Source organism: Agelaius phoeniceus, chromosome 3 (assembly GCF_051311805.1).
Source record: "Agelaius phoeniceus isolate bAgePho1 chromosome 3, bAgePho1.hap1, whole genome shotgun sequence".
In the NCBI taxonomy this organism is placed as follows: Eukaryota; Metazoa; Chordata; class Aves; order Passeriformes; family Icteridae; genus Agelaius; species Agelaius phoeniceus.
The window spans coordinates 21,330,277-21,343,085 of record NC_135267.1 but is presented as its reverse complement, the minus strand read 5'-3'; the positions used below and the strand labels follow the sequence as shown (position 1 = coordinate 21,343,085).

The following is a 12,809-nucleotide window of genomic DNA, read 5'->3' as shown; positions in this document are numbered from 1 at the left end:
TTTTAATGTATATGAACACTTTTTCAATATACATACTGATGGTCTCACAAACATCCCACTATGAGAAGATATCTCAAAACTAAAAAATGGATCATTTTTGAAAAAGAATTAATAATAGGTGAGGCTTTTCCCTAAGTTACTTTAGAGTAGTACTGCTGAAGATCTACTTAACGTTAACCTAAAATGGCACAGTAGAACTTTCCAGTGCAGGTGACTATGCAGCTGTAAACCTATGCAGCAGGTTTGCAGACTGTATCTATGCTAACAAAGCTTAACAAACACAAGGTATTTTCTTTTCCAGTTTCGCAATTTCCACACCTGAAACCAAACTAAACCTTTTCTACTGCACCTCCAAGAGTGAGGTTGTTGCAGCTAACAACGATGTAAGAGCATGTTTCAGCTGAGGTACGGAGCTGATGCTGGTTCTTTTATTAACTCCCTCAGTGTATGAATACACTTCATACCAACTGCTGCTTACCACATAGCACTTTTCTTGTTCTAACGCTGCTACAGAAGTTCCTCAACAAAAATTCACAAACAAGCTGGGGGTTTGGGCTCAGACTAGTTAACTCTAGAGATCTGTTCCATCTCCAACTTTATGATCCCAAATGTTCCCTATTTCTGTTGCTTTTAAAATAACTAGCCTAATAACTATGCTTTTAAAATAACTAAGCCTAATTTAAAATTATTACATGACTGAACTAGTTGCAGAAATCTGTCAAGAAGGGCAAAAACATCCCTACATGCACAAACTTGTACAAAACTAGAATAACATGAGCTAAGGCTGTAAGTACATATCCTAAAGGTTGTATAAGATTTGGCACCACACCCACCCAAATCAGGTATTAAAAAAATTATTCTGCTGAGAAGAAATGAGAACTCTAAAGGTAACTTACCCACTCCTTGAGACCGTGGTAACCTAATGTGGTCTGCCTCCACTTTCTGAAGCTGAGGTGGGTATTCTTTTCTGGAAAATTAATTAGACGTATGGTTGTTCTTTTAACAGACACCATTATAATTTAGTCACAATTATACATGAACAAAACAAACCTGAATTGTATCTGAAAGCTATAAATAAGTAACTTCTCCAATGACATGCTATTTGTACACATAAAAAAGTATTATCAGCCACAATAAATGTTTTGGAAGTGTTTCTGATCTAAATAATCAATAGTGTTTCTGATCTGTAATAATCAATAGTTCTGGAGACTGTCACTTTTACACACAAGCTTCCAAATATTGAAGCCTGCATCTTCTCTTCCTCCTCATTCATGAAATTCAAGTCAGATACTTTCAAAAGCCAAGAATAAAAACAAATATTATTTTAATATTAAAGTAGATTCCACAAGTTCTACAGCTTAAGAAACAGGAAGAGAAGATGCAAAACAAAGGAAGGAGATTTGATGTCAGAAATTGTTGTGGCCAAAAACCAGAAAGAACAACACAGCAGACATGGTTCCTATAAATTTGTTTTTAAAATATTGTAATACAGACAAATTACTAGATAGTATTTTATTGGTATAACTTGCATAATATAGACATCACATATTTTTGTGCAAATTAATGTAATATATGGCATTATTGCAAGATTTGAGTCTCCTGAAAAATGTTTTCAGTTTACAGGGATGTGTGTCAAATCATGTTGATAGCAAATTAAGATTGCTGAAGCTCAGTGCATGTGGGTTACTGTTTGTAGCACTTGTCTTTCTCAGAGCTCTGAGCACTGCAGCTCAGATTACTATTCTTGTCATAACAGAGGATGGCACACATCTGAAACACAGGAGGCCCTGTCAACAAACTCCCCAGAAACTGGTTTTATTGGAAAGTTAAGCACTGGGCTGCAAATGGGTCACACATGTCCCATACTGCTACCTCTGATTACAAGGACATTAATCAACAGCAAGAGGGCAAAGCCAACAGCTGCAGGCAGTAACATCACCACTAACAGCTAAATTTTGAGGACCCATCTGACAAAAAATTTGGTTATGGCTGAAGAAGGCTTTAGCGTCAGTTATTTCTTTTGGCACAGCATTTCCTAATGCATCCAATGATAAAACATTTGAATTTTCTGCATTTCTAGGTAACATTATTAATATCTTTGGAACAAGATTAATCTACAATGTCCTTTGAGACACTTCTTACCTAATAACAAACACATTTGACTGTGTTGATAGGCTGCAGCTTTAAAGAAAATTTTGGCAGAAGGAGGGATTGAGAAACAAGCATGGCTACTCAGAATCTAGAGATGTCATAGTACTTTATCATGACTGCTGGCAAACATATCACAGATGACAGATTATGTAATTTATTTGTTACTGATTGTGTCAAACGTGTTTCTGGAACAATCCTTCATCCTCAGAATTTTTTAAATCAAAATTGGAAACTCAGTATGAATATTTATTCATAAATTCAATGCATTATTTTTTTATATAATTTTCCTTAAAAATTCAAAGACATGGAGTTACTCTAAGGCAGAATTAGTGGAAATAAAAGGTAGAGCTCAAACTCGTCATTATAAGAAGCTGTACTATCAAAACCAAAGCTCATGACATTCTAAAAAGTAAAAAAAAAGCTGTAACATCATTTTAGATTGAAAAATATAAACACTGCAGTAAGGGTGTGCAAGCTGTTGCATCACGTGTCATAACTATCTTTCACTAGCATTTCACAACAGTAAATCTTGTTTTGAACACAATTACTTCTGGAAAAATTATCTCCTATAAGATGTCTAAGATATTTAAAACTTAAATGATATTTAAGAGAAACAAGATTGAAACTACTTGTCATTTAATTGAAAACAAACAATAAAGTAAATCATACGGCAGATTTAGAGTACTAAAATTTCTTTTAAAATGTAGTTCACAATTCAAGGTCTCTGGACATTTCTAACTTACAATTTTTCTTCTAAGAACCATACATTTCTATTACATTTTTAATATGCAAAACATATTTATCTTATTAAGATGATAAATTCACTATTTACCATATAAGGCTAAATAATTCTTTTACAATAAATCAGAATACACTAGCATTATCTACCCCCATCTGAATTTTATGTTAGCAGCATAGACTCAGATTTATAGCTATTAAACAGCCAAACACTTGCAAAAACAGAAAAGTGGTAGCAAAAAATGAAGTGTATCTTTCCTCTCCCACAATACAGAACTCATACACTCAGAGTGAACCATTAACACCCAAACTCAAGTCACAAAAAATGAGCTCCAAGACCACTGAGGCTTCCCAACACACTTTAGTGTGGTTAGCAATTCAAGGCCAGGATTGAAGTTGCTTTGAATTATAAAGAAAAGTGAAGATAACTTTAAAGACTATTTAATTTGAGATTTCAGCTAAAAATTTTTTAACAGATAATGCTTTCTTGGAGACAGTGACAGCCCTTCCACAAGAGGGCAGCAACTTTAGGCACCTTCTACTATTCTTTCCTGAAAAACCCATAAAGAGAAAGGAAGAGCACACCACCATCAAGTTTTTACAGACTGGAAAACAAAGCTGCCCTTCTGAGCCCAGTGTTTGTTGCTGCCTGAACAGCTGCAGATCCATGAATACCTTCTCCAGTAAAATACTTAGTACACAGAGCCATTTAGTTATGTGTGAGTGCAGAAACAGAAGGGGAAATTGGTTGTTTTTTAAATCAAACATTATATCTACCTTTAAAAGGACTATCTGGAAAAGAAAAAAAAATCTTAGAGCAGATTTAAGAACATACAGCACTTCTAAACAAATACCTTCTTGCTGTTAAACCCTGACCAAAACTAAGTCTTCCATTTAAATGGGAATAATTGAGGGATCAAACAGCTGAGCTGATCACGATGCAAGATTACCTATATTCTGTATCTAACAGTTAAAAAAAGCAATGCTCAGAGGAGAAACAATTTTAGGCATCTTGTTTATGTCCCAGATTATAAGAACTTTTAATACCTTTAAGTGCAAGGGAAGTAGACAAGTATTTGATAAAAAGCAATCTCAGGAAGTAGTAAAGCACGAAACAGCAAAACACTGATTACAGGAGCAAGAAAGATCAAGCTTTTTCTGCAACACACCACACTGAAGTACTCAGGCAGTCTGAACTGTGCAGCATCATGAGCTTTTGACATATTTTAACTGCTAGATGCCACAATATTCTTGAGTAAGCGTGTTTTGCCCAGACAGAATGGTATCACTTATTTCATATTTTCAACAAACATTCATTATTACTGCTGTGTTCTCTTGCTGACGGAATTGGACCTTAGTGTCTTCACACCAGCCTGGTAGACAGACCTTTATGAAACTGTCCGAAGTGACATTTTCACTTAAAATTTCTTCTCTAGGAAAACAAAACCCAGAAATGTGGTGGGGGGGATGAGGGGAAGGGGTAGGTCCACAATTTCGGTCTATGCCAGAAAGCAAATAAACATGAAGAAACATCTGGAGCTGGAAATTTGGGAGGGAGGGCGACCTATGATTTGGTACAAGCCACATCAAAAAGGCTGCACCAGCTCCTAATTTTGTTGAGGTGCAGGGCTTACACAAGAGCTGTGTTTAATGCACAGCCTGGCTCTTTGCGAGGCTGCCTCATTCAGCCGTTCCTCTGCTTCTGTATGCATTATTTGGAGATGTATCACTGCAGGCAGGCTGTTGGTTTCTACATCATTACACAAAAAGAGAGGAAAGCACAGTAAGACTGAAGCACAAAGCTGCTGAGGTGAGATTTACCTTCAGCATGTGTTAGAGGAAGAGCAGAGTACAAAAGCCAAAGGCTGAGAAGAGAAGCAGCAGCACATGGAACAGGGTTTTCAGAACACAGGTCAGCAACCCCATCTGGCCCAGAAAGTCAGGAGCTGCTGCTGCACTTATCATGACAGTAATGATTAAAGCTAAATTTAGCAGCTCCTGCCTACATCATCTTCCCCTGCCAGGACAACAACAAAAAGCAGGCAAAGAAAAAGGAACATATCCAGTAGTACTGGATGAAGAAGCAGCAGGTGTCCCCATGAGAAAATTAAGATCACACCAGCATGGAACTCAAACCTTTTCTTCTATGCCATACAGTGACACTAACTGGCTGATGAGTATCTATTCGATAGTTCTTTTAAGAAGTAACAAAAGGCAATAAAACAGAACGGCTTGATTTTCTGAATTTGAAATAAATATAGAAAATCCTAAATTCAGAAAGACCTGTGCTATTTATATCATTATCAGTTAAACATTATATATATTTTTAAACAATTCAACCTGGTATACTGCCAAAAGCCACCTACACAGGATATTTACAAAAACTCAATTACTTCATTACTATCAAGAAAATATTTCCACTAACATATAAATTTAAGCTATATATGAAGAAAAATAAATGTATGGTATTTCATACTGATAACAAAATATTAACAGCAGTAAACCAGATGCAAAACAAGTGAGAAATTAGCCTGAAATGAACAATAAAAACCCAGTGTGTCAGGTTTTGCTATACATTTTCTGTTAACTGCTTTAATATATGCACTTCATGAACAAAATATACACAGTAATGCAGTAAAAACCTTTAATGCAATTCAAACCAAGCTGAGATGATGGAGTGAGAGCTGTTAAACAGCCCACTAAGAACTTCAAAATCATTTTACTAAGAAGCTTCAGAATCATTCTATTACACAAAGTTCGCTGCTCTACAAAAAGGATTAGCACTGAATTCTTAAAATCCAGAGAATATTTATGCAATTTTGAACTGGATATATAAATAAATTTCCAGTGGAGAATTACCCAAAATTCACAGTAACACAGTATTTCTTAGAGATGGATGTAAAGGTCCTTTTTCAATAAAAGCGAGTAAGTGAATCATAAAAACAGAACTAAAAACAATCAACCACTATCACATATGAGTAGATATGATTGACTGGATTGAATATTCTTTAACTAGCATTAATACAGCACTTAATCAGTTAATTTTCTTAATGCTTATTGCCATGCTCATTTGATCAACAGTAAGCTTACCTTTCCTTTCGGTCCAGATTGCTTAAAATATGAAAAAAGAAAAAAACACATAAGATGTAAAGCCCCACATATGTTGCACATCACTAAATGCAAAAATTATTAAATATAAATTGTAACTGTTTCATTGTCCTTCACTCACCAGTCTAATTTTCAAACAAGCATTACAATTTTTTCACCAAATTTTTGTCAAAGTAATTAGAAATGCACAAACACTACTTCACACACAGCAACAGTCAGTGGTCTAAATACTACATTGACTTGACTCTTTTTCGACGAGTAGAATTTGATTAACTCTGAACTTAACCTGGTCATCTCAATTCACTTACAATGCAGAAGCCATTAAGATAGAATTCTAATACACTAATTATAATCAAGCCTCACTTCCAATCACAGAACCATTAAGGTTGGAAAAGACTTCTAAGACAGAGGTCAACCACTAAAACAATCCCTAACTGCCATGCAAAAGAGGAAAAAAATATGTAAGAACTTGTTTCCTACTAATAAGAAATAGGTAAGTGTTTAAATTGAGAAGCAAATTTCAGCAACAGTCCTTAAATATTTAACAAACCACATGGAAAGGCTACAGAAGGATAAATGGAAACCTTCTTCTGAGGTTTAGGCCAAAAAAAAAAAATCTCCCAAAAGAACCCAGGAACTAGAGCCACTAGTTTACAAGCATCTCCTTTAACATGAGTTAACATGGAAATGAATGTAGCTGATGCTCACAATTCTGGTCCTTTGTACACCAAGACTGATATAAAAATAAATCTAATTAAGCTTAGCACACAGACAATTTGAAAATAGCATCTACATATCTTCTATCTTTTCTAAATTTGCAATATGGAATGCTGTAAGCTTTTAATCTGTGTGACTGTTCCTCCCAAACATCAAAAGCCTAACAAACCTCTGACATGCATGCATTACATTAACTGTATTCTAAAACAGAACAAATTCAAATTGTTTCCTGTTTTACTTCAGCCAAACTAAACAGAGTAATGATATTACACAGTAATAAAAACTCATCCTCCCTTCCTTTTCACAAACAGTGAAAAGTATGCTCACAAGAATAGAGCAAACTAATTCTCTTGTTACTCAGAAAATAGCAGGAATGGAAGCAAAGCAGGTAAGAATGTAGTCCTGATAATCCTACAGAGTGCAGTATGAAAGTACATTTCATCTCCACAGTGCTCTGGGAAGAGAGTAAAAGGACTTCAAAATTGAATGTGACCATGACAACTTAAAAACCGGGCTGGTAGGTAATGAGCCAGTGCTGTGTGAAGGTGGAGAGCTGCTCCTAGCTGGAGCTAGCCTTTACTAACAATAAACACTGCTTTTGTGCAGGCCACCCTCCAGTTATCAATCCAGTCAGATCCAAACCATGTGTGGATGGAGCCATACCCTGCATCTCTGCATCCTTTGCACAGCTAGTATGTAACTTGGATTAACTGTTTACAGGTGCTTTAAAGAGTCACTCTGTTAAGGAACACATAACTAATGCTAAGGAAACTTAACAGCAGGAAAAAAATTTCCAGAATGCCTGATACTATGCACTGACATTACATCAGATGCCTTATTTATTTGTTTTAGAATTCCACACCAATATAATGCATTTAAAGGAATTCTCATTTTTATACCTCAGGAAGATTAAGAGATGAGAATTCTGGATTGATCACTGTCTCTACTGCTTCATGTAGCTCATGCATAAGATTTGTTGAACATGCAGTACATACATGCTATTTCAATGCCAAGTCTGGAAGAACAGTCAGTCCATAGCATAAGACAGAACTATGCTTTAAATGAAGCAAAATAGTGTGAACCAACTACAACACTAGAGCAAGCTATATCTGAAAATCTCTTGTATCAGACATTAACAAATTTTAATTTAATCCCCAGATTCCACTAGAAAAAAACATGTTTATCATAATATTATTTGGAAATACCAAACTTTGTTATGCTAGAAACTTGCATTCTACATGAGTCCAAGAGATTCTCAGACAGACTTTAAATTAACATGTATGTGCAAAAAAATTGCAGAAGATAAGAAATGCAGTACAAATCATACACAAATTCAATCTGATAGAGATTATAACTGAGTTCATAATCAGCTTGGTCCATGTGACACCATCCCCACGCAAAGAACCCAGTGTAAGTCATGGAATCTGTTACATCAGTGCCAGAGACTAAAGTTGCTCAACTTATTTAATAATGTTTTTATTTCTGGTTATCCTTTCAGGAACCTACCATTGATTTATGTACAATATATTAGATAAAATTATTTTCCCTGTGTTGTTTCTGATCACCATGCCCTAAAACAATCTACAAATGCAAAAAATTAATAGAACACAACTTTGAGTCACCTGGAAATTAGCATAGGAAAACAAAACCCAAAAATTTAGAGCTCAATTTCCATGCTATCATGCTATTTCCATGCTGTGTTGATATATATCTAGAATGTTATTCTTGGTTTGCCACTCACATTTTTTGCAAATAGTCCTTTTTGAGGAATCATCACCAGCATTTACTTTTAAACTCAACTACTGCCTAATGTCAGTAAAGACTAGCCAAAAAAGGGTATCAAAAAAATCCTACACAAGTGAAAATACATGACCAAACTATAATATCCAGTTTATATGGTCTGGAATTTTATATCATGGTCAGTTTTACATAATCCTATTTTAGTTGGCTTTTTTCTGACTACTGCCTTCTCACTCAGAAACCTATGTTTTCAACATCAAGTAGCCCTGAAATCTCTCTTCTTCTCTTTATTTTTTTTTTAACAAAAGTCTGTCAGGAAGCCATATTTTATTAATTTTCAATCCTCTAACTCAGAAACAGATTTAGAAACTTTTAGAAAGCAGTCAGTTGAGTCAGAAGCTACTGGAATTAAACCTCATTGCAAAGTTCCTATGTAAAGCTCAGCCTCCGTCAATTAGATCATGCTGGTTCTGATATCCTCCAGTAACAAAGCACTGCTGGGACTGTTATGACTGTTTCCTGCCTTTAGAACTCCAAAAATATTCCTAGCATAAGAGTTAATTGTCTGTTGCTAATGTAAATGAGCTACAATAACAATCCTAAGAGAAAACATATTTAGAACACTCAAGATGACTACTATCCAATTACTGCACACAATATTCAGCTTGCCTATATTACGCATTAGTTTCTTTCTGTGTCACACATGCCTTTTTTCTTCACATTACATTGCAGGCTTATAAAGAAGTAAATCCCACAGGCAAGAAAGGCAAGCAGGCAAATCCAACATCCACTGAAGATTAAGAATCTCTGGAGCAGGTTGAAGAAACCTATGGCACTGAACTTGCTAAGATGAAGCCATTTTGACTGGCTGTTTGAAGAACCATTTCACAACAAAGCTTAATCAAGTGCATGAGAATTATCAAGTTAACAATCAGAGCAGTCTTGTATGATTTTGCTTACTTCAAATAATTTTCATTAGCACTGCAAATCAAAATTTTATCCTTCAGAATAACAAAAAACCCCACAAACAAACAACTCCTCTCTCCCAAATAAACAAAAGCAAGCACAAACACACATAAACAAAACCCACCAGAAAGGTAAGAGCATGAATGCTTAGAGATGGCCCACATTTTCCTCAAAGGGACATTGAACAAAAATATTCTAAAAAGGACTTCATGCAAGCAAAAGCACAGCTGATTCAGTCTAAACACAGTGGTAACATCAACCCCATCTTTCACCTTAACTCATGGTAAAAACTGCCAATATTTTTAGTCATCAGCCTCACACTGATGGCAAGAAATGTAAAGAATTGAAAAGAGATACCTACTGCTGCATCTACTATTACTAAGGGGAAGGAAATGTCCATGCTATATATCACATATACATACACCTATATGGCATTTACAGACTACAGTACTGCTGGAAACAGAAAGAGGCAACAGCCTAAGTCCTCAAGGACAGGGTAAGACAGCAACTGCCCTGTGAAGAAATGCTGCAAGAGTTGGGCTTGTTATCCTGGAGAAATGGAGACTCCAGGGAGACCTTATTGTGGCCTTCAGTACTTGAAGGGGGCCTAAAAGATAGATGGGGACAAACAGTTTAGCAGGGCCTGTTGCAATAGGACAAGGGCTAATGGTTTAAAACTAAAGAGGGTGGATCCAGACTAGATAGAAGTGTTTTACAATGAGGTGGTAAAACACTGAAATGGGCTGACTGGAGAAGTGGTAGTTGCCCCACCACTGCAAACATTCAAGGTGAGGTGGGATGGGGCTCTGAGCAACCTGATCTAGTTGAAGATATCCCTGCTTATGGCAGGGGGATTGGACTAGATAGCCTTTAAAGTCCCTTTCACCCCAAACTGTTCTATGAGTCTATTATTTTGTGACTGAAAAATTGCTTTTTCAGTCTATTTGTTCAATGCCAGATTACTCTAATACAAGTTTGGATCACATCATTCATTCACATTAGAATATGGGCTTTCTTTTTCTGAAGTCATCAAATCAAGGGAAGTAGGATGAAAAAACCCAAAAAGATAATGCCTGTATATGATCCCATCATCCTAAAAAATCTATACTTAAAAACAGAGAAAAAAAAAGATAGCAGAAGAAGGAAGCTACAAAATGCAGACAGGATAAAGCTCTCATGAAGGATGGTGGAAATCCACAGAATTCATAAAGAAAAAGAGCTCTGAATGATAAACTTTGAAAGAAAATTCCTTAAAACAGTTGCTATCTCATGTGAAACACATTAGGTGTACAAAACACCTGGAACCAACCCTACAATTTACAGAAGTTTGACAGGGTTTCAAGTTTCAAATCAATTAAGTTCAATTCAGCATAGTTCAGTAAGATTCCCTGGTTTCCAGTCATCCTTTCTAAAAATCGTTTACATAGATGCAAAAGCTTGCTTCTGTTAGATGTTGCAATTTATGTTTTACACTATATATATACAGGTAATATACAATGTTCAGATCTATGATTTAATATTTACATGGATCTTACACAAGCTGAAGGTGGTGTGACTTAGTAGTTGCTGATCATGTTGTCAGTTAGGTGAATTTCTACTGCAAACTATGTTTTTCTATTTCAAAGTATTTTCTCAAAATATTTATATTAGCAGGTGCTCTCCTACTATCTGCCAATGTTCTTTAAAATTACTAAATTCTAGTCTTATATGATAGTAATTCCTAAACGTTTTTATTAAACTTCAGTAATTAAGGTCAAAGCTCATCATCAAGAATGCACCCCTATGATTTTCTTAAAACACTTCATAGCATAAGGAAAATCATTACATACAAAACCAGGGAGAATTTTTACAACTGAAACACCTGCAGAAACACATGTAATTAGTCTTACCTTTGGGCTGCTGTTTTTACTACGGCTGTTTGTGCGTGTGCGTGGTGAAAACGTCTGCCATGTACCACAGTTACAGGACCAGATATATTCTGAGCATTTTCACTGCAAACATATAGAAAATGTTTAAGAAAAGACTCTGGTATGTTTGTACAGTCTTTGGTAAAACATCTGGTGTCCTAATTTTACAAGACCAGACACACAACACCAAGTAATAAAGTATTTCTGAATCAATAATACATATTGTTAGGATCACTTTACAGGCATATAAACATTCAGCCTTATAATAAAATGGATATGTAAGAATATACACAATTTTTTTTTCCGGGGGAAAAAAGGTAAAGATTTTTTCACTCAACCCTGTACTGTGAAAAGACACAGCCTTTTTAATGACTTGTAACAATTTATAACTAATTTTGTACTTTCATCTCTTATTTTATTGAGGCATAATATTAACTTCTTTAATATGACTTAAGGGGCAAACCGTGAACAGACTGAATTCAGGAATGTCCCTCATAAAAAAAAGTGAACACAGAAAATTTATGGATGCAAGATGACTTGTAACTGAAAAAAATCAACACTCTTCACAAAGAAAAAACAAAGGATTCGCTGGTACTCATATCTCAACAGGACTCTTATTCACCAATGTATCTTAGCATTTCTTGGGTTTCTTCATTTGCTACCTTTTGACTTTTATCTCATTATTATGTAAAACCAGTAATTATGGAGAGAAGATTTCTTACCATTACTCTCTCTAGTAAAAGTTGACATTAAGATACAATAGATCAATAATACAGTGCTCCTTCAGAGATCATTAAACCTAAAGAATTATCCTGCACGCTGCTGTGACAGGACACAATACTATGCTTGAAATGTTCAAAAATCACACAACTTTTAATAGACAGCATGCTGATGATACAAATTGTCTCAAACTATGGAAATACAGTGCTTAAACCCTGCTTTTCAAATTGCTTGGAAATATTAATTGCACTAGAGAAAATTATGTGAAAAATCATTCCTACATTATTCTAAATTATCCTAAATTATGTGAAAAATTATTCCTAATAATATCTCTCAGAAATATTATCTTGCCATTTGTCCTGTTATGAACAATGAAAAGAAACCCGAAGTACCACAATTCAAAAAAAGCTGGCAACCAATTCCTAATCCCTGCTTTACACTCCCCCCAAAAGAAGAAAATGAGTAAACTGTTACTGTGCTTTTTAATTTGTTTAGCATTACAAACCCTTTTGGTAGCCTTACATAAGTCAAGATGAGAAGCTTTCAGAGCATTTCTGACTGCCCCTAACATAACCACAAACATAACAAAACAAGACTTATCAAACCCAAGGAGTTAAATCCTCTTCTCTAAAATATGAAATTTAAAAACATCATAAACCATTTGAGTTAACAGTCCAACATTCTGAAAACTAATAATATCCATGCAAACACCAACCTCCTCAAAGCAAACACATTCATCTCAGATGCATCTCAGTCAAGGCT

At 35.2% G+C, this 12,809-nt stretch overlaps 1 protein-coding gene across 5 annotated transcripts in view; it reads right to left on the bottom strand.

The window, feature by feature from the left end:
* Positions 1-12,809, bottom strand: part of SENP6 (SUMO specific peptidase 6) — a 72,065-nt gene that overhangs the window by 29,589 nt on the left and 29,667 nt on the right. For 3 of the 5 annotated variants that reach the window (XM_077174841.1, XM_054629916.2, XM_077174843.1), the window contains 3 exons: positions 11,310-11,411; positions 5,980-6,000; positions 897-967 (listed from right to left, as the gene is read on the bottom strand). In XM_077174841.1, coding sequence (XP_077030956.1) covers positions 897-967; positions 5,980-6,000; positions 11,310-11,411 — 194 coding nt within the window. The remainder of the gene's footprint in view (positions 1-896; positions 968-5,979; positions 6,001-11,309; positions 11,412-12,809) is intronic. The other 2 variants (XM_077174842.1, XM_054629917.2) reach the window with 1 other exon arrangement.